We start from the raw sequence: 27420 nt of genomic DNA on the forward strand, positions 1-27420 counted from the left end.
AACCATTTTTAAAATATGTGTTTCAGTTTTGGTTGACCGTCTAATTCTTGCTCAATGAAAACAGACAAGAACAGGGGCTGGGTTGGCCGGTTCCATGAGAGGTACTTTATCAAACAGCGCCCCTGTGCTTGGGAGGGAGTACTGCACGACTGTCCCGTGTAATGTGTGTCGGATGAGTTGAAGTTCAGTCAAATGACCACAGGGGGCGCTTCAGTCAAAGCCACCGCACTCGAACCCGTGGCGGTTATTAGGCGGCTCGGAGCGGGACCCTTGAAAATGAAAACAGTCTCCGTGGACGTGTGTCAGCGTTATAATGTCTGAGGCTTTGTGTGTTTTGTCTTCCTCACGCTAGAGTCGGTGTGTTGTCTGTTCCGAACCGAGGAGGCAGCCATATTGTTGCTCGGTCGTTTGTTGTCGTTTCTCCCCCCCGACCTCCCAAGATGCCTCCCAAGAAGCATCATCTGAGGCCGACAGCCGCCAACGTGTCCAGCTCCCTGGACCTGGAGTCGGAGGACATCAGCCTGGAGACCACGGTGCCCACCACGGAGGACGTGTCCTCGTCCGACGAGCAGCGGGCCGGCTCCGGGAAGGTGACCCGCCAGCAGATCGAGAGGAGGGAGCTGCTGCACAGCGTCCAGCTGCTGAGGATCGAGCTGTCTCAGAAGAGCCTCATCGTGGACAACATGAAGGCGGACCACATGTGCAAGGTAGAGGGAAGCTGCCCTAACCCTAACCCGGGTTCATGTGCCTCTCATGTAGAGGATAGGACCGGATCTGTGCTGCTTTACTGGGCTGTGATCCCTGCTTGTGTGTTTCAGGTGGACGAGCTGGAGGAGAGGCTGAATGATGCTCTCCATCAGAAACAGGTGCTGACCCTGAGGCTGGACAGCCAGCTGAAACTGGCCCAGGAGGAGAACAGGTTAGAAAGGGTTCACTTCCATGCACTGTGGGAGAACTGGGATGAAATTTGCCATATTTGATTTATAAATAGTTTTTACATTTAGTATAATCTATGAAATATCCAAAATGTAAGTCCATTTGTCTGCAGCATACAGCTGTAACTACTTGTTTTGTTAGTAACATGTTAATTATAATTTACTTTGTTATAATTAAGGATCCCAATGCCTGTCCTGCAGATGCTTGATGTAGTTTGAATTTTGTTGTCCCATTATCATGTCAGGGTTAATGGCAGCTCTGTTAAATGTGGGAAATATAAAACATAATTTGCAGGTTTTTAAAAGGTTGGAATTGCACATCAATTTAAAAGAATAATGAAAAAATATGGAAATAGATAAGAATTTTCTTTAAAATGAAATCCAATTAATTATAATGGTGTTAACAACGTATACATCAGCCATTCTCCTCTATATGACATTAGTTTGTTATGAATCCCAAATATGAACTGTCCTCACCAGGAAGCAGCAGACTCTGCGGAAGCAGGAGATGGAAGCCATCCTGCTCAGGCAGCAGCAGCTGGAGGAGACCAACCGGCAGCTGTGTGAAAAGGCTGGAGAGCTGCGGAGGTCACTCAGGGATCTGGACATCTCTCAAGACAGATTCCACGAGCTCCGTGACCTCCCGGAGGACAGAATGTCCATTCAGGAATACGTAGCTGTAAGTAGGAGGGTGCTCTCCCTGATCTCTCTGCCCGCAGAGACACAAGATATGATGCAGTCCTTTAATGACTTTTTGTTCATGTTTAGGTTCGTTTCTATGAGGTGGTGACTCCTCTGAGGACTCAGCTGGCTGAGCTCAGTATGAAGAATGGCAGTTTGAATGAAGTGGCGGACCGACACAGGACTCAGATGAAAGCTTTGATGGAGGTACCACACATATAAACACATGTACTGCACCTGTGTGTTGCAGTCTGTCATTCTTCCTCATGAGTTAACATGTTTGAAGTTATCGCTTATACCTCATAATATGAACCCTCTGCGTATCTGTAGAGCTACGAGGAGGAACGGCGGCTTCGTGCTGAGCTGGAGATGAGGAGCCAGAGAGTGACCCTGGAACTGGCCGATACCAAACAGCAGATCCATGAAGGGGACTACCGCCGAGAGAACTATCCAAACATCAAACGGTGTGTGTGTGTTTCTGTAGATCAGAACGAAATAAGTGAATAAATTGAGTAGTTAAAGGAGGTCAAATGTACATACTATTAAATCAATTGTTTAGGAACACACTGTGTGGAATATAATTAATCCTATTTTTCCACTATATTCAAATCCTGGATATTTTTTTATTTCTACAGAGACCGTGACCACTTCGAAACCGAACTGAAGGAGTTGAAGAGAAGATTTGAGACTCTGGACCTGAGTCACACTGCAATGACCAGAGAAAGGGACACACTCAGCAAAGAGGTGCTTCACACCGAGACACACTCCTAGTGTATTATGTCCTGTACTCATTGTAGCCTCTTCAGGTGTACTGTCATTGTTTTTCATTGTTCTCATCGTGGCCTCCAGGTGGCAACATTGCAGCAGTCGGTGAATCTCCTACAGAAAGACAAGGACTATCTCCACAGGCAGAACCTGGAGCTGAGTGTTCGATGTGCACATGAAGAGGACCGGCTGGAGAGGCTGCAGGTCCATACAGTAGATTCATCAGGAGGCTTATCTAACATCAAAGACGTTCAGTAGTAGGATGGAGTCCTCTAACATGCTTTCACTTCTCGTTTCTGTTGTCCAGGTACAATTAGAAGACACAAAGAATGCCAGGGAGAACACCTACGAGAAATACGTAGCATCCAGGTTAGGTTATGCAGTTTTACACCGGTCACTATCTCCAGTATTCTAGTCTTTTTAATACAAGCAATTAAGCTGTTCCAGAAATATCAAGTCTCCTGAAAAACTAATGTTAACAGTGATTGTTTCATCTGCCAGCAGCATTATGAGACGTTTCTTTCCATATAGCTGTTCATCTTTATTCTTTCCTTCTTTTGTCCACCAGAGACCACTATAAGTCTGAGTACGAAAACAAGTTAAGAGAGGAGTTGGAGAACATCCGACTGAAAACAAGTCAGGAGATTGACAACCTGCAGAGAACCTCCAGGGAGATGTACGAGAGGGAAAACAGGTATCTTCTTCTTATTATTATTATTATTATTGTTCTATTAAATTTAACTCTTAACAAACCGGATGTTGGTAAAAAAAAAAAAAAAATGAGGAAAAGATCAGGGCAGCCATTTAAACCAGAGGAGCTTACACATTTGGTTAAGAAGTACTATTAAAAATAAAGTGTTCATGAATTTTCATAATTAATTTCATGATGTTCATTGTCCATACTTTACAGGAAGTTGATGAGATGAATGATTTTCCTTTATAATTACAAACTGTAGCAGTGTGATGGGGAAGTGACATCATAATTAGTCACGATAACATCTACAGTACAACAGAGAGTCAACTGAATTATTTCATGCACATGCAAATATTTAAGAGGAGGAAGAGCGATCACCACAGAAACATCACAGTAATATCAAAACAACGGGAAAATAACTTTGTATTATTTACCACATAACAGAACAAGCGTCTTTTTCACTGTCTGTGTTTATTTTGACCAGGAACCTGCGAGAGGCCAGAGACAACGCTGTGCTGGAGAAAGACAGAGCGGTGGCAGCTGAGAGAGACGCTCAGTCCAGATACGATCAGCTGCTGGAACAGTGAGTTCTGTCGTCCATCACACACATAAAGACAGAGGCAGTACACCAAGAGACATACACCTGAAACTTGGACAAATAAAACCAAACTCATCTGCTCCCAATGTGCATGGCTCGATAACCCTATTGTTGTTGTTGTTGATGAAGGCTCTTAGTGTTCTGTTGATATAGATAGATAGATAGATAGATAGATAGATAGATAGATAGATAGATAGATAGATAGATAGATAGATAGATAGATAGATAGATAGATAGATAGATAGATAGATAGATAGATAGATAGATAGACAGATAGACAGATACAAGATTAGATACGTAATCAAGAAGGATTGTGTCATCAGTGCATAACTGTGGGAGATAAACACCTTGTTAAGCAACCCTGAATGTCTTGTCGTAGTTAAACACTCCAACCACCAATGCTGCTTTTAAATATGGATCACGCTCTGTTAATGCACTCAGGTTAATCAAGGACAGTCAAGGTAGTTCACCTGAGGGCAACAGGTAAACTGGGGCCAATCGAAGCAGCTATTTTTTCAAATACACGTTACCGCATCATACTTTGAATTCATTACTCGTCTTCGTTTGCCAAGTATGTACGTGTGTCAACATATTGTGTGTGAGGCTGTCATTAGAGAAACTAGTGCGACTAAAGCCGTTTTCAGACATGAGCAGCAGGCAGAGGCAGGAAGTGACCTATTAACTCTGCTGCTGGATCTTGTTTACTGACCCCCCCCCCGACACCGTCGTCCGCTCGTATCACCACAAACTGTCTTCCCATCTTCGTCTGTGTCTTCTATGTGTGTGTCACCGCCTTTTCATTTTTTGTGTCTGTCGCACATAATCAATAAAAATGTACAATCGGTGTAAATTGAGCCAGTGTTAATCTGTTATTAGAGCAGATTGTGGGTGTGGCAAAGAACACATGCATATTTAACTTCAAGGAGGTTGGGGGGGTCAGGAGGTCAGGTGGAAGTTCACTAGTACCAACTGGCGTTTCTCGTCTGGCTGCCTTCTTCTCATGTGTAAAATTCTGTCAAGCACAAGTTGAATGTTAAATAGGAGACAGGATCTCACTGTGAAGGACTTGAGACAGACATCCTGTTTTTGCATTGACAGTGAACTCGGCTCTACTTATTTTTTTATTAAACGTTACTTTTGCTTTTCAGTCTCTTCCCACCTCCCGCTCACTTGTAGTCATTTGTATTCAAGTTGCCGGTCACTGTCTTTCTGCTCCTGACAACACTGCTCATCTCAGTGTGGCCTGGAAAGGTGCCTCTGGGTCGTGGCCTTGTAGGAAGTTTCAAATCTTGCATTGAAATTGCAACATATAAATCTGAGTCCTGCTACGAATTCAACACACACGGACAAGCACACGCACACACACACACACTTCAAACCTGCATTTTTTTCACAATGGAGGAGATATTTCAGTTCTCCTGATTTTGTACTTTATTGCTGGTGCCCACATACATTTCGACATGTCTGTCTTAAATTAATAAATCATTTGCACTTTTCAAGTCACACACAACACATCTTGATACAACACATCTTGATGAACCTAGGACTTTTTTTTATTCAAAAATTCAAAAGCTTTCCCAATTAATCATTTAGGAAACTGCATTGATATCCATTCATTTTTTACATCTATCCCCAACCTTAACCATGAGTAATTCATTCCTAACCCTAACCTTAATCAAAGTTTACATCTTAGCACTAACCCATACCAGGACCTCATTAGGACTGAGCTTTGGTCCCTTTGGGGTCTTACTGGTCCTGACAAGGTCAGTGTTTATACAGGAAAGGTCCTAAAGAGGCAACCAAAAAAACGAGTGAACACACACATGCAAACATGCATGCACACACAGCAGCAGCAGTAGTGTTCCTTTCCTGGGTTACTACTACATGCCAGTCATTTCTCCAGATCCAAACCACCAGCTGTTGATCTTTCCATGTACACACACACACACACTTAAAACTCTCTCTCTTTCTCTCTCTCTCTCCCTCTCCATCTCGCTGCTGCGATCACATTGCCTCTTTGCATCGCATCACAAGCCAGCAACGACAGATGCTAGCCACAGGCCCTTAACACCTAACACCACGCATGCCCCTATTTCTGGGGCAAAGAATGAGGCAGACGAGCTTGAAATGGCGTCAGATGATCGTAGCGTAGAGAGCCGGCGTGAATCTCGGCGGTCTCTTTCAGAATGCCACTTACGGTGATCAACTCGTCCTTCACGAAGTATTGAGTTTTTCATTTTCACCTCTCTAAGGGACATAAACAAAATTGCCAGGGGGAACCCACAAGTAAGCTGTAAATATTCCCATTAAAATTGGCATTTGAATGAGAGAGATAGTTAAGTGTCATTTTCTCAGGGACCCGTTGCCTCTTTGAATCTAGAATGCAGCCGCCATTAATACAAGGAGGCATAACATGTCCACCATGTGTTCATGTGTGTCACGGTTCGCACATAGCTCAGGCTTGTGCTCTAAGGATGATGAAATCCTATCAGGTCCGCTGTAATCGAGAGTTATTAATATAATCCAACTAACCTCTAGGGCTTGTCTGTGCGTGCTTGAAAGCTGTCTGAAGAAGAGCTGAAAAATGTTTCTTATATTTTTATTAGTGCTATTGACTTTTTTTCTCCAATTAATCAATTGATAATTAAGCCTATAAATTAAGTGAAATATCTTTTTCAGATTTTTTTTTATAGTTAAATAAGCAAACCAAAACACGATATTTAATTTAAGTTAATTTAAGCAGAAATTTCTCTGATTTGAGAATCTTTTATCAAAATGATTCCCTGACTGTGATCATCCCATACTCTTTTTGCTTGTTGTTTTATATTCATTATATTTGATTAGTATTTATGTTGTTTTTTTTCACGTCAAGTGCTTCTTACTGTTGCTATGTTGTTTGTGAGCTTGCTTGTTCAGTCACGCATTTATGTGTCAAGGCTTTGATAGAGTCACATCATCTAGAAAAAGAAACTGCCATAACGGTTCTGTCGCTGTCTTTCTTCTTCTGTAATAACCGCACATTTAAGTGGAAACACCATGCTCTCGCTGCCAGCTAGAATCACGGAACATCAAATAAGACCAACCTTTGACGCAAGCACCATTGAGAAACATTCTTCTGTCGCCAGATGATTTAAGACTTGGCTTTCCTCCTAGGTGACTTACTGTAATGCTGGAGCTATCAAGCTATTAGGTGCAAGTGAACACATCAAATCAAGAGTGAAATAATCACTTCCGTGCCGTGTTCAAAACAAACACGTTGCTATGCAAATTATCACAAAATGTAATTGTATCTGTTTGAAGGACGACATTGCAGAATTTTGTTTTCGAAACCACCGGTCGAATGTCTTAGCTCAGCCAGAAGCCCAGAGCTGAGTTTGCAGTCCGTGTGAGATACAGCCGCTTTATTAACTCGACATGTCTACAACTCCGTCTGCACCAAAACACATGATCTCACTTAAACACCTACTCATGTTCATCTGTACTGAGGTGTGTGTGTGTGTGTGTGTGTGTGTGTGTGTGTGTGTGTGTGTGTGTGTGTGTGTGTGTGTGTGTGTGTGTCTGTGTCTGTGTCTGTGTCTGTGTGTGTGTGTGTGTGTGTGTGTGTGTGTGTGTGTGTGTGTGTGTGTGTGTGTGTGTGTGTGTGTGTGTGTGTGTGTGTGTGTGTGTGTGTGTGTGTGTGTGTGTGTGTGTGTGCGCGTCTCCGTCCACGCAGGTTTCGGCAGCTCCAGCTGGGCACTGACAGCCGGGTGGCGGAGCTGTCTAACCAGGCCAAGCTGCACTCCTTCGAAGCCGAACGCGCTCAGATGGTCAAGGAGGAAACGGCCAAGGCCCTGGCCCAGTGCCAGGTGGAGTGTGAAAAACAGCAGAAGAAACTGGAGGTACTCTAAACGAAAAGACAAGAGTGGAGACAAGGTTTTCCTTAGAAGTTACTAGACTATCCTAGACAAGGCCTTAGTTTGTAGTTCAGAAAGATTAATGACCAAACCTTCTTGTTCAAACACTCTTGTGACCTGCATTTCCCCAGAGCTGGTTGAAAAATACAAAGGTTGTTTATTTGAACTATAGTTTTCACAAGAATTACCTACAAGCACGTGTTGCCATGTGTGGGGCTGTAAATTGACCTGCTGCAACTGATGCTGTTGCTTCTCTGTCAAAATGACCTCAGGGGTCATGCAGAGACAAAAAAGGACGGAAAGGATGTTTTTATTTGCATGTTTTTTTTATGTAATTACTATTTTTATATTTTGTAACAAATATGGCTAAAATATGCTTTCTTTGATTTTAGATTATATTTAGTACAGGCCCCTAGTTTGACCCCAACCACTGAGGGAGATATATTAATTGATATGTAATTAGCATTTGTGCGATGGCACCATTTCAGTAGATTTGATCAGATAATGGTGCTTCAGAGCTGCTTTTTCCTTTTACTAATAAACATAAGAGGATAGTTAAACTTAATTTTAAGCTTGCACGGTGAGCATAAATACTTTTGTTGTTGTCATTTGTAGAAAATGTGGTACAGTCCAAATACTTAAAAAATTATTAGTAAATGATAGAATTGTAGAATAATCACAAGAAGAAGATGATATTTTTCCATGATCTATCATCGTATTTCATTTGATTACAATAAGAGAATGTGACATTTACCTCAACATTATTCCTCAGTGAGGTCATTTTGTTGTTACGCTGACCACAGAAGTCAATGCTGAGCCTAACCCTCCTCTCTGTGATCTATCTCCTCTCCTCCTGCTCCTCAGCTCCTCACGCAGGAGTTTTACAGGCTGCAGACGTCATCAGAGAAGCGGGCGGCGGAGCTGCAAGCTCAGAATGCCGAGCAGGCCTCTCGCCTGGAGACGTACGAAAGACTCGAGCAAGAGTTGGACCAAGTGACCATGCAGGCGGCTGAAAGTATGAACGTAGCATCAGCTCTGTCAGTAGCCCATTGCATTACAAAACTAACTATAGATACGGTTTAATTGAGGTATAATCAGGGCTTTGTGAAACTGGACAGAACATGTTTTGGAGAATGAATTATAATGTACAAGACAACATATATTTACTAGCTACTATTATTTACAAAAGCCTAATGCAGAAGCAGGACAAATAAAAACAGGACATCTACAGGTCTTCAAATCCCTGAAATTGATTCCTTCAAAAAGGCTGTGGTGGCATTAAAAACTCTTAAATTGAATCTGGCTCTAGGAGGCTACTTATGAAGTGTAGAGTGATTTAAGGACAGTTCTGTTTTAGTACAAACTGCCCAGTGCTGTTGTTCCAGGATTTAATGTCGATTTCATCTCGACACTTTGTTAATATTAATTGTTAAATTGTTCTTCAAGAATCCAAACATCTAAACAACTAATTATCAAAGTCTTCTTTAATGACTAATGATATTATTGCGAATAATTGTACAACTGCAGGCGCTGCCCTCCCAAAATACTACTACTAATAATAACAATAATGATCGTAATTCTCGTGGAGATGTATAGACGCTGTGCTTCTTTCTGTTGCCAGTTGAGAATGAAGAGGAGGCCGAGAGAGTTTTATTCTCGTACGGCTACGGAGCCAACGTTCCCACGACGGCCAAGAGGAGACTCAAACAGAGGTACGGGACATGATTTCTCTTTAACCTTGTCAACGAAATCCATTCTTGCATCATTTATATCAGCTTGTATACTCTGCTTCTTCCACTGAAGCTGGTGAATTTTTTTTTTAATTGTTATTATTATGGCTAGCTGTAGCTGTGCATGACAGTCCAAGTTGCGGCAAATATTTTTGCGCCTTTGTTGCAGTGAAGAATTTACAAATCCTTTCCACCCTGTTTTTTTGAAGCATGTAGGCTTTTGTTTGCCAAAAAAAACATTGATCTTTTTTTTTTTTTTTTGGCTTCATGACTTAAAATTAAATACTACACTGACTTGTATGCTTATGTCACCTTGATAGTGCCGTCATGTTTTGGGTATTTCCATAACTACGTGTGTGTGGTTGTTGTGCAGCGTTCACCTGGCCCGCAGGGTTCTGCAGCTGGAGAAGCAGAACACGTCGCTGAGGAGGGAGCTGGATCAACACAAGTCACACACGGGACAGATATCTGAGGAGGTAAACAAACACAAACACACACATTCAACATCAAGGTGTGGTCCTGTCCGTCGGTCTTCATACAAAACATGAAACAAACAAAAATGCCATTATTATCTCTATTAAATAATGATTTATTTCACCTGGCTTAAACCTCTCTCATGACATATCTGAGTCATTGTAACAGAGCCAAGCTGGTTAGCTCCTCTCACATCATCCACCGTTTAACTTCTCACACTATCACACGGTAAATCTAATTTCTCTCGTAAAGACGGACACAACTCTCTCTTGTGGTGGCTGATTAGAGAAAAATCACAAAAGAACGATTTTTAGTGATATTTATAAATTGTAGGAGGGTGTTGGGGAAGTCACGACTTGTGCAACCATTATAATTTTCAAATATAACATCCACATTTCAGCATGAGTCAATAACTGTCATAATAAAAGCATATGCAAATATAAGGGAGGAATATAACGAAAAGGAAGAACGATCACTGCAGATACTTCACAGTATGATCATAATAAAAAAGGAAATATTGTAAGCTCAAATGTATAAAGGTGAATCATTTTTGCAGAGAAAATCTCTCTTTTTTCTTTCAGAGGTTTTACAAAAGACAAATACTTCTACTTATACATTTATTTTGTGCCTGTTTTTACAATCAGACTTCACAACAAATAGAAGAATTCAACTTCTGTACCTTTCTCTTATGTAAAATCTCGTTTCATGGGGCTGGATAAAGTCAACACGACCATACACACACTTCTCAGTGCATTCAGAGGGAATACATATGTCAACTTCTCCATTATATACATTTGATGAATCATGTCTTTCCTGTTCTCAACTGAGGTAGCCTAAGGCTTCAGCCACTTTCGAGTTATGGAATTTCTACATGCCACCAGGGTTTTGTAAGGGGCTCTGTCTTTTAAGTACAGCTTCTGTGAGATATTGAATTACTACAGAACATCAAATCTAAAATGGAAAGTAGTTCTGAATATCTCCTCTAAATTATGATGGATGCTAATCCATTAGGCTTTTAGAACAAGGGTCAAGGGCATCTTTAAGTGTGTGAGTTTATTAGACCAGAAACTTGAGTGAGGCCTGAGACAAGAGTAAGAGTCAAGTTTCTTTTCTGACAACAGTAATGAGTTTTTTATTTAGTTTTACTTTCAGCTTGTCTCCCTCATAAAACATCAGAGCACATTAAAAAATGTCCAAGTTTTACAGCCTTGAACTGGTAGCAGGAAAACGACAGGTTGTTTTCGAGGAACCACCGAAGATCCTAACATGAGAATACTGAGAAGCTTCAGTACCTGTCACACTTGTTGACAAAATGCTGAACAGAGCCAAAAAGCGTGACGGCCACGCTCTTCACTCTCCCAACAGCTCACTGCGGCAGTCACTGAGGCTTTTGTTGCGTTTCGCACAGATGTGTGTGTGTGTGTGTTCAACACTAAGACTTTAATTTTGGGTGTGTTTGTATTCTGTCTGCGGGACTGTGTGCGCAAAGTCACGTTTCTACTACTCGTGCTCTGATGTTCAAACACCACCCAGTGAGGGCGGACATCGTGAGAGGGACAGCTCCGGCAGCCAGTGCGCTCACGTGTCCGCCAGGCTTTTTATGTTTTTTATTAGAATCTCAACGAGAGGAGAGGCTTTGCGAGACAGAATTAAGGGGCTGGGCCGATCTGAGACTAAATAAGCCTGCCATTCAACTGTCAGCCCGTGACTGACTGGCACTCGTGTGGAATACCTCATGATTCATCGAGTATGAAAGCAAAGGGTGAAAAATTACACTTCCCATTCACTGAAAACAGCAAGGGTGTTAACCACTTAACCACCCACACAGACGCCCTGACTAACTAACTATTGTCCTCAGCCTCCCACCCAGTTCCACTCATGGCGGACAGGCTGTAAAAGTGGTTTAATGTGTAACACCCTAACTTTATCTATTGTTCCACCGGTTTTAAGCCTGATACTGACTGAACAATATTGCATTAGGCACAGAATGTGTGTCCTTGTGAGGGATCATCAAAACTCTGTAAAGGTGCTTTCATGTCGACATTTACAAGAAAGATCATAAGATTGTATGTTTCATTGCATTTTCACATTACATCTTTATCTGTAATATAAGTGCACTATTGCGTTTAATAAAAAAGTATACAACTTAGATACTGCTTCATTAAAAGTCACGTTTTTATGGCCTCTGAAGTCGTACCGAAGTAAAACGTTTTAAATGTCGTTAAAAGTCCTTCACAAATATTGACAGAATTGCACAATTCTATGATAATATCCCAATGTAAAGTCTGTTCAAATCACAGATGAATCTATCTTTATCACTAACATCAGCTTTAACAGGTGCACCTTTTGGGGACACGCATGGCATTGAGCTGTCATGTGACTCCACGGTTCATGAGGTCGTACAGCGTTGAGTTTTAGATTCATTATTACGTTTCCAAAAAAAACACACACAATCCCATTCAAGCTGCCTCTGGAGGTGAAGTATTTGCTCCTTTAATGGCTCATGTATGCACGTCTGTGTATTGTTCCTCAGCTGGTGGCAGCCAACCATCTGTTACAGCAGACGCAGCAGCCCTACAGCTACCTGATCGAGACGGTGAGGCAGAGGGACGCTCAGATCAGCTCACTGAAGGAATGTGTCGCTTCACTAGAGGACGACATCAGGTACGTGCAAGGAAACACACGCTTACAGAGGCAAACCTGTCTCCTATATAATTAATAGACATGCTTGCGTTTTTATAGTTTATCTTGTTATCATCTCATCATGGCAGCAGGCCATCCCTCCCCGCCCTTGACATTGTTCCACTTCATTTCCTTCTGTCGTCTCCTATTCTTATCCCACTTTGTTTGTTTTGTCATTGTGAAAACCTCCATGGTTTTTTTTTAACGTACAATAAGGGAGAGTTTTGCATCAGAGCACCTCCACCTAGTCCCCCTCTGTATGTTAACCTGAGAAATATGCAAACTGACAGTCTGCAGGTTTTCTCTTGCTGCTCACTACCGCTGACCGCTCACCTGGGGCAAGCGTGAGAGCTGAAAGAAAATCCTTTTACGATTCTCTCGAGCTTCTCGAACCTCCTCATCCGACCGAGATGTGGCTGCTCTGTGCTCTCTGTTCAACAGCAGAGAACACGGCTCCCTGGGGAGTCTCGCTACAAGTATTAATCAACATTTCCTTGAGTGAAACTGGCTAATGTCAGTGACTCAGCAGAGGCCGAGCTCAGGTAGAGTTGTGAGCAAAAAGGTGGTGAGGCTGCCGAGCTGTTATTTCAAGATTTGCAAGGTGGTTTCCTTTAAAGCGCCGCTGTTACAAGCTCCTGCTTGTATGTGTCACAGCCCCAGGAAAGAATCCTCTTGGACAGTCATGTTGAGTTTCTTTTAAAAGCTATAAGACTCACTTACCTGAAAAAAGCAATTGCTTAATCAGTTACTTCTTTAAAAAAAACACGACTCATGTTAAATGTATTGTTAAGCTATTCATTGTTTTGAACCAGTAATTTATGCTCTCAATGAAATTAAACCAGTCTGCTGGCATTTTGACTGACTGGTTTAGAGTTCACAGTTGCACCAATGAGGCAACAACACACCTTCACATCTGACACGAGTTGACCCGACACTAACTGTAGATCCCAATCTACAGCGTCCACCTACTGTGAACAACACCCTTTTTATTTCTAACATCTTGACATATCCTGATTTATTGAATCACAGTGTTTGACAGGACCAACTTGACCCGACCAGACGTAACCAGGATATTCCAGTATAATATTCATGACTTACAGGAAGTACAGTGATGTTGATTTCTGTGAACTCTCTGCCTGTTTTTGGGTGTAACCTCAGCTCTCTAAGAAAAGAACGGACCGCTCTGCAGCAGGTGAAAAACAACATGGCCGCCGACCTGGAGAGACTCCTCAACCATCGAGAGGTGCACCTGATGATGATGATGATGTTTATTATGTGTAGCTGTTTGAAGGTTTCCCCTGATGTAACTCAAGCATCTATATCAGTGTCTGCTATTCTATCTTGGTTTATTGGGTCCTTTGACAATGGGGAAATTTCAGCAAAACCGTCTTGTAAAAATCCAGATTTAGTTGTAAAACCATCATGTCAAAGCACATTTTTCAAATGAGCGAAATACGGTTTATTTATTATTATTATTATTATTATTATTTATTGTAACTCAAGATTATCTCCAGCAAACTGGTGTCGAAAATATCAGAAAATCGGTTAAAAATGTCCTCAAATTTCTTCAGACCTCAAAGAGATATTATCAATTGCCTTTTTTTTATCTGACAAAAACCTGTCAATATTTCAATATATTTTTCAAACATGGAAAAGCAAAAAAATTCTCACATTCGAGAAACTGGAGCCAATAAATGTTTGATATACATATGAAAAGGACAATCACTTCTCCCGTAGTGCTTGATAACCCGTTGACGGTCCAATCTTTGCAGTTCTTCATATGCTTCCCATTAAAGGGCTTTTCGAGTTATTGCACAGTGTTGCAATGCTTCCTTCAAGATTGCGTGGGTTCGTATGTAATGCACGTGGGAGTGAGCCCCCCCCGCACCCCCCTTTAGCCAGCCGTTTGCTGTATGAAGTATGTGCCCTGTCACAGACAGCTGTTCCTCTGCCTGGCTGTTTGGGATGCCACCAGGGTGCGTGTGTGTGCTCGTGCATGTGTGACATGCCAGGGCTCATGTCCTCAGGGGTGATAAATAGAACCGTGAAATGGCCCCGAGTCCTCCCCTCTGCCCTGCTGCCACCCCCCCGGACCCTCGGGCCTGTTGGGCTCGGTGCGAGTCGTCCCAGGAGCCGGTCTTCAGGAGATCAGCTGCACTGGCCCGTGGCGTCGGACAAATATGTCGCCAGAGAGCAGCAATACAAAATATTCAGAATCATGGGTTTTAAAGCGAGTATTTGACCAATCTTGAGACTGATTAGTATCAACTTTATATGAGCTATTTTGTTATTATTTCATAGGTTTGCATTTAGGTGTTTGAGAAAAGCTTCAAGATTTCATAGGACCCCTCCCACACAGATAACTGCTGTTTTATTATCTTCTCCCTCATGAAAAGACAAGAACCAGATTCCAGAATAGCTCTGAACACTGCAGGACACTCAGAAGGTTTTTGATAAATAACAGTAAAGCAGATGTGTTTAATGTTTTATTCACTTTATGTAGTGGGTCGCTGCTGCTGATGATGATAATCAAGGCTGATTATCGCCCTACTAGTGTCTTATCTCTACATTTTGTGATCGGCATTGGGATTTATTATTCTTTTTAAGGGTTCAGATTTTATGTACGTGTTTCTTACTCTATGATCTATCGTATGTGTGTGTGTTTTTCAATGCCGATATTTGGTTTAGCTCACCAAGACAAACTTTGTTGATAGGGCGATATTGTATTTAATCTTGATTCATTTGATCCATTTTTTAATTTGTCCCTGTTGAAATTCTTGTGACATAATATAAAAAGTCTGGCCTCTTGTTACTCTAACCTCTTTCGTTTCTCTTAGAGATTCATGATTATTGTTCTACCCTCGTTTTCACTATCCCTATTTTGATGAATCATGTGATTCTCCAGGAGTTAGCGGTGATGAAGCAGGTCATGATCAGCATGCGGTCCAGACCGGGAGACGCTCCTGACCCGTTGGAAGCTGGGGTCATGGCGTCTGCTGCGGGAAAGCAGCAGGTCAAACGAATCATCAGGACGAAGGAGGAAGAGTCACCGAACAAACCCAAACCCACTGTGTTCGTAAGTGTCTCCCTCGGCAACACCCATGCATGAGTCACAGCACCACCTGAACCTGCCTGGACAGACAAAACGGTTAATAAAGGTTTACAGGAAGTGATTAATAGCTTTACTGACAATTGGTTTGATTAGATGTTTTCAGTGCAAACAGCTTAACTGCTGAAGTATATATCCCTGGATCATGAAAATGTCAAATAGTTGAATCCACACAGCAGCTCTTCATCATTTTCCCTCTTTTTCTCTCTTTCATTTGCAGACGAAAAAAGAAGTTCCTGGTCGGTTCCAAAAGCAGAAGCAGAAAACCAAATGAAATTCATTCATTTTCACTCAGGGCTTTTTAACAATTTTAGGTTTTATCAGGGTGTTTTTGTATTTTAAACTTGTAAATTACACATTGAAATATAAAAGCAGAAACCTTATTTCTGGTGTTTGAGTGTTTTGTTGTTCTCGGTCCTCGGTAATGCATAATAAATTCTCCGCGGACTGGTCCAGAACCAGAGGTAGAACCTTCCACGGGGTACACATTCCTCGCTAACTGACGGCCCAGAAATTCCTCTGTCTTGGCGGTGGTGAGTTTTATTAGGTCTGTCTATCATTATTTTCCTCATCTTTCCCAGGTTTTGAAGATACTGGTGGCCACAGACAAACAGCATTGCAGGAACATTAGCCTTTGATTTGCACAAGCCGAGGCTCCTTTGGCTTTAAATATAGACATAGCAGGCATAGCTTTATCATTTCGGACCATGTTCTTATCGGTGTCATATTAAACACGGCCAGAGGTCTGACTGCCGGGGAGCTGGTTTCGCACTTTCCATCAGTTTCTTTCTGAGTGAGATTACAACACTTAACAATACGCCAACTTATTATCTTGTTATACAAACAATAAATCAGAATTTGCTCAAACAGTGCTTGTCACTTTTATCCATTCCTGTACACACTGAGATGTGTGTCAGATATTTGCAGTCCCCTTTTATCTCTGAGTTGCTCATAAAAAAACTGCACAAGGTGTGAAAAACATGTGATTTCTGTGCTTTGTGAATAACGTTGAAATCAAATATTAAAGGGGCACAAGACATTATTTGATTAGGTTCATTTTACTACAGCCTGTTCAAACTGTTTAATAATGTCCTCCAGTCCAATACATGCAATGTTGTTTTACTTTTCTACGTTTATCTTAAAGCTTTAAGTTTTGATTTATTGATAAATGTCATCAATTAAAGAATGATGATCAACAAAAGATTAGATTAGATTATGGTCCAAATAATATATATTAATCTGAAGTGGTCCACTCTGCATCGTGTTCAATTTTTTGATACTGAGTTAGAGCCAGACCAGTTTATCAGTTGGCCAATATGAGCCTTTAACACACATATTGGTATTTGCATTTATGTTTGCAAGTAGGAAAACTTATTTTGCAGAATAAACAATGCAGAGAACACTTGCATTTATATTTACATTTTTCCTATTTTATTTTTTCAGAATCATAATTCTTTTAATTGCCAAGTATATTTGCACATACAGGAAATTGCCAAGTTAGATTTATTTAGGTTTTCTTTTCACTTATAGTTTATGAGTAAAGTGTAACATATCAGGCCTCGGTTACAGTTCTATAAAGGCTTGATAAGGAAATGTTAGGATTCAATAAATGAAATGTAAACATCAGCCAATATTTCGGTATTATAAAAAAATATAGCTCCCATAAAATTTGTCAGGCTCTACTCGACTACTTTTATTTACGAGTATTTCTAAAACATTTCTACACAGTGGTTTTGTAACTTCATTAAAAACAGAGAGTCTTTGTTTTTGTACAGGGAAAGTCAAAACAAGAAAATGTTGAACCTTCACCTGCTCCATGGATGTGTGTGTGTAGTGCACAGTGTGTTGTGGTAGTGTGTGTAGTGCACAGTGTGTTGTGGTAGTGTGTGTAGTGTGTAGTGCACAGTGTGTTGTGGTAGTGTGTGTAGTGCACAGTTCATGTGTGTTTACGGAGCGTAGGGCGGTGGCCGCTGAATGAATGATCAAAGCCTTTCTAACTGGCTGGTGGGCGGTGCATGTGCTGTATTTACCCGGGGCGCCCCGCCCTACGACACGGGTAGAAAAGTGTGTGAGAGCCGGTGGAAGGATGAAACCAGCGGAGGGAGATGCAGCAGACAGGAGCACTAACACCAGCACCACCAGCACCCCCCTCACTCCAGCTCCACCTCGCCGGCTTCACCCCTCTCTCTGCCCGCGGTAGCATCCTCCCTTCGTGTGGAACTCGTTCCTCCGGCTCAGCGGCTCCGGGGGCAGAATTGAACCGAGCACCGGGAGCTCCATGGCCGCGACCCTGGCGATGAGCAGCGGCTGCGGGCAGGAGGATCCCTTCTACCCGCTGCAGAGGGCCAGCCCCCCCGCTGGGTTCCCCCTGGAGGACTCGGCTCTGTTCGGCCTGGACTGCAAGATCCCGGAGGACAAGCCGGGACACATGGACTACACGCAGGTACAGACACACACACACACACACACAGGATCACACTGGTGTTCCATTGAATGGGCGTGGCAGACTGGTGTGTGTGTGGACCCCGCTGCTGCATGTGTGTGTGTGTGTTTGTGATGTTTTTGTGTTGTTTTCGGGGCCTCCACGTTGCAATCGAGTGAGATCCTCCTCATCCACGGAGCGAGCAGCAGCTGGACGCGGACCCGAGGCTGCAGACGCGTTCGCCGCATGCTTGCCTCGCCGTGTGCCGGCCAGTTGCTCACCAGTTGTCCCACTCCCCCCCCCTCCCCCTCCCCCTCCACCATCACACACCACCACCCCGACAACAACTGACCCCAGCCCCCCGGTCCCAGCAGCTCCTGTCCTCCCTCCCTCCCGAGCTGCAGCGCCTGCAGATGAGAGAGGTCTCTGGAACAGCTGGTGGGATCAGGAGAACCAGGAATAGACCCAGCCCATCCCCAGACTACCGCTGCTGCTGCTGCTGCTGCTGCTGCTGCTGCAGAGCACAGGGAGCCATGGGTGTTTCCCCCCCACCCACCCCCATTTCTTTCATGTTGCTGTTCCATCCTCTGCTGCAGGGCCCCTCCAACTTTCACTTCACTCACACCCGACAGGTTTACGGGAATCAGAAGCCCCCAGAGACCAGGAGGGTTGTTTTGCATGAAGTTGTTTACCTGTGCGAGCAGCAGCGGTGTGTTGTTATGACAAGAACAAATGTGCAAACCCTCCCTCCCCCCCTCCTCCAGCAGGTTGCAAGGTTTTACACCTGATTCTGAATTTACATTAAATTTCATTTAGCTGACGCTTTTATCCAAAGCGACTCACAATAAGTGCATTCAACCTGAGGGTACAAACCCAGAACAACGAGAATCAAGAAAGTACAAATTCTTCAAAAATAAAGCAAAATCACAAAATGCTATCAGTAAGTGCCATTTCATTTCCAGCAGCACGTAGCCGGACCCTCAGCCGCCGGCCCCTTGCAGCCCGATGGGTTTTTTGAGTTCAGCCTTGCAGGCGGAGAGGGAATGTGGCGAGCGCCTATTGATGACTACTTGATAAATGTTTCAGTGGTGACTGGGCTATCAAACCTTTTGTCTTCCCAAAATAGCGCCCCCCGGAATAGTTTGGTGGTGGCTCATGACACGCGCTCGCCGAAGCCGGATGCACTTTATTCAACCAAAAGCAGAAATTGAACCTGTTTCTTTCTCTGTCTTGTGTTTTCCTCAACAGGTCAAATGTGAGATGGACAGATATCTCTCCCCTCAGCCTCTCTCCCACCCGCCTCACGCAGACAGCCAGCACAAGTCCCACCGAGACGTGGAGCACTTCTTCACCGACGACCACGCCTGCGCTCCCTACACGCTGAACATGAACCTCTACCTACCCGAGGTGGCCTACCTGCGGATGGGCCTGTGTCAGCAGGTGCGCGCCCCTCAGCATCAGAACCACAGCGGTCTCACCCACATCAAGACAGAATCGGCCTCCCCCTGTTTCTCCCCCAACCTCCAGCCGCACTGCCCCAACACTTCGCCCTCTGGTCACGGCCCCGGCGGCATTGCAATGGAAGCCTCAGCCATAAACATGACGATAACAGGGTTACCGGACTTCACCAGTATTTTCAACCAGGCGGGAGGAAGCCACGGTGGCGATTCAGGGCCGGAGGTGTTCGTCAAACAGGAAATGACCTCGCAGTTCGAGCCGCACGCTCTGCACCACCACAACAACGACAGCTCGCTGTTTCAGCTCCTCAACTCCGGCTTGGATCATCCCAATGGCGGCGGCATGGAGGCTCAGCATCAGCAGCAGCATCATCGGCAGCAGCAGCAGCAGCAGATCCAACACACTTCCACTTCCACCATCCACACGCCTTTCCACGATTTGCCGGTGGCTTCCTCGGCGTCTCAGCAGGAGCAGACCGCCAAGCCCGTCTACTGTGGCCTGGGTGGGGAGGCCTACACGCACCCTCACCCTCAGGCACACCTCCATTACCTCCAGCAGCAGGTGCCCTACCTGCCGCCCTCTCCGCCCAGCTCGGAGCCCGGCAGCCCCGACCGGCACAAGGAGCTGCTCCACACCATGTCCCCCCCGCCCTCGTATGCAGCCACCATCGCCTCCAAGATGGCGGGAAGCTCCCCAGAGTTCGGCCCCAGCCCGGGACCCGGCGGCTCGGCCCTGCCCCTGAACACCGGGCCCACCCCGGTCCCAGGCCAGGCTGCCGTCCTTCCCCAGGCCCCTGCAATAACCCCAGCCCCGACCCCGAGTCAGACCAGCGTGCCTATCCGCTACAGCCGGAGGAACAACCCTGACCTGGAGAAACGACGGATCCACCATTGTGATTACCAAGGTTAGAACAATAACACACGTCTGCCACTGTACGAGCGCGCCGGCTCTCGTCACTACTGTGCGAGCGGCTTATTTTTACACTCTGCCGCGGTCGGGTGAATCTCTGGTCACTCACGAGGGTCAGCTTTATGAAAAACCAGCGTTATTTTAAGACACCCCCGCATATTTTTGAAATTATATGTTGTGTTCTGAAGGACTTTTCCTGGCCTATGAGTCACGGAGCACGGCAGAGAATGTGCTGCTCTGGAATCTGCGTGTTTTGGCAACGGAGTCGATCTGTCACTGTCCCGACAATTAACTGTGTCTAAGAACATTTATTATCACACATCAAACTTCTGCGGCCGCGAGCACTTCCACGTTTTTTGTGGATTTAAAGTCATTGCTAGTATGCTTATGGAATGAAGTGTGTGTGTGTGTGTGTGTGTGGGTGCTTTAATAACATCAATGTTCTGGCTAGGTAATTGGATTTGTTGTTCCAGACACACACACACACACATATTTGCATACAGTCCCATTTGAAATGGTTTGCACACACGTACTGTAGCTGTGCGATGTGCAGCTACTTGTAGGATATGTAATGTCAACTCGCCTGTGGCAGCGTGTAAAATGGGCCTAAGCCGAGCCTCCTACAGCGTGTTAGCACACGTCTAATTTCTTTAGTCAGATGAAGCCGATGTGTCACATCCACACAAGGACAGATCCACGCTTCGCCCAAAGTGTCTCAGAGTGTCTCCTCCCAACCATTCTTTCAAGCCATGATGAATATATTTTTAAATTGTTTTAAACTCCTCGACGTCCATGTCAGACTAACAGGTGCAGTGAGCAGTTTCCAAAAAATATATTTATTTTTTTAGTGAATAAACTCAACCAGATTGAATACGAAATCAAACCGTGTTCGCCACTTTCCAACACAGTCACATGAATCCTTCTCAAAATAAGAGACCCGTTTTTGTTTTTCCACAAAACAAACATTTACTGTATGCCTTTCCAAACAGCCTCTGTTCTCCATTAGTTCACATTTCTAGCATACCGCAGCTCCGTTTTATTGGGCAAATACATATCTGGCACATGTGAATTACTTGGATTTGGATTGAGCCCTCTGTTTGTGTTTATCTCCCTGTCTGTCGTCAGGCTGCAAGAAAGTCTACACCAAGTCGTCCCATCTGAAGGCCCACCTCCGAACTCACACGGGTAAGTTCCTCTTCATTAAAGCAGCTTTTCCAAACAGGACCCCCCCCCCCCCTGTCAAAAAAGCAGAAAACGAACGCCGCTGCCCACGCGACTCTTATTTCGGTGTCTGTGCTGGCACCGGGTTGCTAGGCAGGGTGTTGTGTTCTTGGCATGTGCGTGTAAATGTATCCTGCCCCCCGTTCCCATCCTCTGCCCAAATATACGATTCCATCAAAACAGGTGGAAGTGACACACTTCTGCCAGGGGGATGACTCTCGGGCTATGTGCTCGGTGCGAGACACGTGGTGCCATCTCTCTCCCAGGATCCCGTTGCCTGGTTAGACATCGATATTTAGATTCCGCGATGCCGGTTGGGCTTGTTCGACACCTTAAATATGTACGAGATCCGTCTGCGCGGAGACAGAAATATCTTAGATGATCTTATCCGTCGGATCCTCGCTTCAGACACCACCGTGTGCTCTTCACTGTCCATTTTGCTTTGTCTTTTTACCTCTGTCCGTTTGTTTGTCAGATTTGTGAGCAAGTATAAAACATATATGGTGGAATGAGCTCCCCATCGACATCCGGACATCAGAAAGTTTACACATCTTCCGCCGCAAACTAAAAACACACCTCTTCAGACTATACCTTGAATAATAAAAAAAAAAAATGACTAACAATTTTTGAAACCAGCAATTTAGTAGCACTTAGATGGCACTTACTTATAGCATTTTGTAGTTTTGCTTTATTTTTTAAAAATTTGTACTTTCTTGATTCTTGTTGTTCTTGGTTTGTACCCTCGGGGTTGAATGCACTTATTGTAAGTCGCTTTGGATAAAAGCATCAGCTAAATGAAATGTAATGTAATGTAATATAAAAAATGGATTTGGTGCAGGTCTACTGTCTTTAACATTTCAAGCCAGGGAGTTTTTTTAAAGTTTTCTCAGGAAATAATTTGTAGATCTAGGGGAAAACAATCAGGCGCATTCAGGGAGCTGCTCTGTGAGTGTGTGAAATGTGGTGCAGCTTCATTTGAATATAAGGCAACTGTTGGTGGAGGTATGTGCTCTACTCCGTGCCATTCTTTTTTTTTTTTTTAATCTCTTTCTTTCACATTAGTTTTGGGCCGGCAAAGTCAACAAACAAGCGTTTGGGTGTCGGAGCCCCTCCTCACTCCAGCTAACAAAACAAGGCTTCTGTTGATATCTATCTATCAGTCCCTCACTAATCACAAAACGCACAAAACTCAAGCTCCCCTCGATCCAGAGTCTGTTCCACCTAATGAATCTGAACAACTTGCTCACAGCAGTGTTGTGGGTGTGATTGCCGTGCAACATGACACGACTTAGATCTGGCGTCATTCATGCTGCAGGCCCGGTTGTGGTTATTGCAGTTATTACAGACCACAAAACGAGAACACAACACGTAGGAACAGGGATGTCGCAGCAGCTTCTGTATCCGCTCAGCTTAACGTCCGGCACGCTGAGTTATTTTCTTCCTTATTTTTCTTTTCATTCATCAAATCATCTTCTTTTTGTGCCGCTCTTCCTGCACCCACCCCCCTTTTTATCTTTGTCAGTTACTCATTCGACTTCTCTTATTCAGCTGCTTAAATGCCAGTCATACACACACTCATACAAACACACACACACACACACTCATACACGCATACACACACACACACACACTCACACACACACACACACACACACTTGTCCACACACACCTGTCAGTAATCTGTATGAGATGATTCCTAATGCGTTTGGGCCCCAGTGGGAGTTCCCACTCTAATCTCCATCAACATCCATTACCCTGATTGTGTGTGTGTGTGTGTGTGTGTGTGTGTGTGTGTGTGTGTGTGTGTGTGTGTGTGTGTGTGTGTGTGTGTGTGTGTGTGTGTGTGTGTGTGTGTGTGTGTGTGTGTGTGTGTGTGTGTGTGTGTGTGTGTGTGTGTGTGTGTGTGTGTGTGTGTGTGTGTGTGTGTGTGTGTGTGTGTGTGTGTTTTGTGAGAACTGAACACTCCTCTCAGTCGACTCTTTTCTTTTTCCCTCTGCGTGTTTTCATTGTCTGCCATTGTTTTCAGTTGCAGGTGCGTGTTTCTAAGTTTGGCGACAGTGTGATTAAACTCCTGACAGGCTCACAGTGTTTGTTTAAAGGGTTGTCTCACTCCAAGGACAATAATAAATCTTATTTCCTTACTGGTTTTGTCCTGACATCCAGCGTGCAGATACTTGTTGTTTTCTGCTTCAACTTAAGTTTTAAATATGACATTTAACTTGAAACAATGTCTATTTAGTCTGGGAAACCAACAAAAGTGTTTTGAGATTTGATTAAATAGATGTTGAAGGACAAAAACATCCAAGAAACCAGAAACCAGAGTTTCCTTTAAATTCCTTTATAAATTTCTCTGTCGTGGTTTATATTTAAGGCACAGAAGCAAAAAAAAAGAAAAAAACTTAATGAGAAGATCAAACATCTAACCCTAAAAATGCAGAAAAGAAAAAACAAAGAGACAAAACAAAGAAAGAAGAAGAAAAACTTCCAAATAGCCATATTTCATAAGCTTCCATTCTTACCACAACAAGCTAAATACACAGAAAAGCTTTATAACTTCAAATTTTGGGGAGGAAAGTCACATTAAAAGACCATTTCTAAATTTAAATCACACAGATTCAATTCAAATGTCTTCAAACGTGGACAAACGAAATAAAAAATGCACAGAGAGAGAAAAGAGTTAAGCTTGAGAGCTGTCACAGAGAGCTGTGTGGAGCTCGTGCCGAAGGAGACAGGTCGCAATAGTTTTCACAAAGTGCCTGCGGCTGAATGTTCCTGGAATGTGACAAAGAAACGCAGCACATGTCAGAGACACACGCAGACAGAAGCAGAGGCAAACAATGCAGACCAGTTGTCCGTGGGAAACTTGTGCAGCGCTGATGTTCGACTGCTTGATGAATGTCTGACAATCTCATGACTGTAGAAGTTGATAGACAACCGGACTTTGCTGTAAAGCCGGTTCTCCCAGTCACTCCACCCAGCCGGATGAATCATGTATCTCAGGGAATTAGTGTGAGTTTTAATGATGATCAGAGTAATCACACGTATCAGAACCTGTAATTACAGACTGGCAGCACCTGCTCGGACACAGATCTTGTGATCGGGTAAAGAAGTTCCGCTCTGAGGACATCAGCACTCATCCCCTGTCTCTTTCTCTCGCTCTCTTTTTCTCTGTGCAGGTGAGAAGCCGTACAGGTGCACGTGGGACGGCTGCGACTGGCGCTTTGCCCGTTCGGACGAGCTGACGCGTCACTACCGGAAGCACACGGGCGCCAAACCCTTCCAGTGCGTGGTGTGCTCGCGCGCCTTCTCCCGGTCCGACCACCTCGCCCTGCACATGAAGAGACACCAGAACTAGCAGCATTTCCACCAACGCCACAAAAAACACAAGCACTATCCTGACACACGAAAAACACTCACTCCATCTCCCGCAACGCCGACGTTACGTGCTGCGTAACGCCGCGTTCACCGACACCACAGCGCCCCCTGGTGCTGCTATCACGTGCTTAAAGAGCACGATATCCTGGCAGACGTGTTGCTCTCTTCACCCAGCGTGAGACGATTCTGGAGGTTTTAACGTAGAAAGATGAGGAACAGATGAAGTTCCTGGTTCTTTCACCTCCAGATACACTTATAGAAAAATGGTAGCTCCATAACGTGTGTCCAGTCCATTTGGACTATTTGATGTGACTGGAACGAAAGCACTTACCATTCGAATCCTTTACATGTTCTTCTCTGTTCTAACATAGAACTGACTACATTTTTTTTTATTAAGGAGAAGCTTTTGTTTGCAAAAACTAGTCAAACCAAATCTTTGTTTACTCTGTGGTTTGTTAGTTTGTTTATGTAACAAGAATAGCCAGATTTAATTTTTTTTACCAAATCATTTGATTTGCACTAGAATCGGTGTTCGACGTCTGAGCCGGATTGGCCCCGACGCGTCTCTTCATCACCACTGGAACGATCCTTATCACTACTGGACTGAATCCCGCCAATCATAACTGTTCAGATATTAAAAATTGAAGGCATTTATTACTCTGGAGAGAGGGAAGATAGTGCAGGGGAAAAAAGAGGGAGGGGTGCAGATGTAGAGATTGAAAGATTTCTTTTAGATTTTTAGAGCGAGAGGAGATCTGAGGACGACTGAGAAACAGAGGGAGGTGGATGGTTGCTAAAGAGCAGCAATTAGGTGATGAATTATTCAGATTGTGTTTGGATGGATTTCCAGCCAGAGAAATCTAAGCAGGGCCCGTGGACACGTCCTACAATTCATTCAGTTAAACAGAATTGACTGTATTTGATGCACAAGCTTGAATTAAGCGATTTTGAAAAACTCGATTACCGTACATCTATCGTCATTTGCTCCTTTCAGACGTTTAACCAAAGCATCATCTACATCAACACCTTATTAAGTGCCTCCTCCTCTGGTTTTATGTGTTTCTGTTTAGTGGTTGCAGAGCTGTGATCAACGTAGGCAGTCCTTAAAACACACATGGTGCTGTTTTTATTTGTAAAGGAAAAAGGAAACGTGTATTAAATTACAAGGTTAACCCATCGTTTATTGTAATTTAACAGCTCAGCTCAGGCCACTTCACAGACATCCTGAATTTACGTGTCTCTAAAAATGACAGTCGGAACTTTCTCTGAGGGTTTCACGCTCTCGAACTCTGTACACAACTAACTTGCAAACGCAGCTCGATCAGTCAGTCGAACGTGGACGCGTGGTTTGCTAAAGGATAGTTTCACATTTTAATACCTACATGCTCAAATGTACACTGGCCCTAATCTCTACAAACAGATTTTGCATGTGAATCTGCAGGCGAGGGACAAGACTTTGGGGCCTTCTGGTGTCCGATTCGAGTTTGAACAGGATTGCATTAATGGAATGCATTAGCTAGCTTCTAATTTATCTGCATTCATGTGCAGATAGCTGTTAATAGAGATGAGCCAAAATGTTGTCGGGACCTAAAACGTTTTGAAACTAGTCAGAATCAAAGCTCTTCTTTCAGTGTAAAAGGCACATTCACACATATGCAAATGAAAGCCAATATCGGGGGTCAAAGTTCAGCAACTCTTGGCAAAGCCACGATTTGTTTCGCCACAGGAAGCTAATGTTTTATTCGCATCCTCACCTGCACTGATTGGCATTGAACGAAAGGAGAAGGTGAAATATTTGCAAATGTGTGACCGGGCCCTAAAAATACTAATATTGGGCTTCATCATTCTGAATCAGACTGATTTTTTTCACTGTTTATCTTATGAGTGTGAAATTTCATCTTTGAGCTTCATCACAAGGCACAAAGAGGGAATTTTGTACTGAAAAATCCCATTTTAAAGTACATATGGGCATGAACATGTGTAGATGAATGTAACCCTATCCTTTATTATAACCCTCTTTGTTCATTTTTGGTGGTGTGGTGTAGCCTGAACTCATAACTGTACTTGTTCATTCACTGCAGGTAGCGTTAAGATAATATAGCACTGTAATGTATCATGGTAAATCTATTTATTTGATTGTGTAGAAGTGGGGGTTGTGTCAGATCCACCATCTTTCTCCCCAGCAAAAAAATGCCTTAATGTAAATATATGCACTGTAAATAACTTGATTTAAGTTTGTTTTATTTTTTCCTCTTTTTTTATGGTTTTGTAAACAAAAGGGCAAAACGAGGAAAGTGCCCCGCCTCCAAAAATATTTGAGCCTTTTTTCTCTTTTGGTTCTTTTTCCTGTCAAAGATATTTTGATGCCATTGTTTTATATATTGTCCTTCCAGCAACTTATTTTATAAATCCTTGTCTTTTTTTTTTTTTTTGTTTAGTAAACGTTCCAAAGACAAAAGTTGTTATTTCTTCAA

At 43.5% G+C, this 27420-nt stretch overlaps 2 protein-coding genes across 2 annotated transcripts; both read left to right on the forward strand.

Annotated features, from left to right (window-relative positions):
* The first annotated feature begins 337 nt into the window (after positions 1 to 337).
* Positions 338 to 15881, forward strand: pibf1 (progesterone immunomodulatory binding factor 1). The gene is made up of 18 exons (XM_061087505.1): positions 338 to 707; positions 819 to 919; positions 1416 to 1614; positions 1704 to 1823; positions 1947 to 2080; positions 2252 to 2360; positions 2466 to 2585; positions 2689 to 2750; positions 2950 to 3075; positions 3560 to 3658; positions 7386 to 7551; positions 8431 to 8581; positions 9188 to 9278; positions 9670 to 9772; positions 12304 to 12434; positions 13611 to 13695; positions 15358 to 15528; positions 15782 to 15881. The coding sequence occupies exons 1-18, from the start codon at positions 441 to 443 to the stop codon at positions 15833 to 15835; spliced, it is 2289 nt and encodes a 762-aa protein (XP_060943488.1). The 5' UTR covers positions 338 to 440; the 3' UTR covers positions 15836 to 15881.
* Positions 15882 to 17839: 1958 nt separating this feature from the next.
* Positions 17840 to 24976, forward strand: klf5a (Kruppel like factor 5a). The gene is made up of 4 exons (XM_061087889.1): positions 17840 to 18004; positions 19232 to 20345; positions 21476 to 21535; positions 24748 to 24976. The coding sequence occupies exons 1-4, from the start codon at positions 17840 to 17842 to the stop codon at positions 24924 to 24926; spliced, it is 1518 nt and encodes a 505-aa protein (XP_060943872.1). The 3' UTR covers positions 24927 to 24976.
* The last annotated feature ends 2444 nt before the right edge of the window (positions 24977 to 27420 follow it).

This window comes from Limanda limanda, chromosome 15 (assembly GCF_963576545.1).
Source record: "Limanda limanda chromosome 15, fLimLim1.1, whole genome shotgun sequence".
NCBI classification, from domain to species: Eukaryota; Metazoa; Chordata; class Actinopteri; order Pleuronectiformes; family Pleuronectidae; genus Limanda; species Limanda limanda.

Bases quoted from the DNA above. Each gene is read 5' to 3' on its own strand.
- klf5a (XM_061087889.1), top strand. From the start codon at position 17,840: ATGGCCGCGACCCTGGCGATGAGCAGCGGCTGCGGGCAGGAGGATCCC. The intron at 18,005-19,231 runs GTACAGACACAC...TTTCCTCAACAG, and splicing joins GACACATGGACTACACGCAG to GTCAAATGTGAGATGGACAG. The intron at 21,536-24,747 runs GTAAGTTCCTCT...TTCTCTGTGCAG, and splicing joins CCACCTCCGAACTCACACGG to GTGAGAAGCCGTACAGGTGC.
- pibf1 (XM_061087505.1), top strand. From the start codon at position 441: ATGCCTCCCAAGAAGCATCATCTGAGGCCGACAGCCGCCAACGTGTCC. The intron at 2,751-2,949 runs GTTAGGTTATGC...TTTGTCCACCAG, and splicing joins GAGAAATACGTAGCATCCAG to AGACCACTATAAGTCTGAGT. The intron at 3,659-7,385 runs GTGAGTTCTGTC...CCGTCCACGCAG, and splicing joins TACGATCAGCTGCTGGAACA to GTTTCGGCAGCTCCAGCTGG.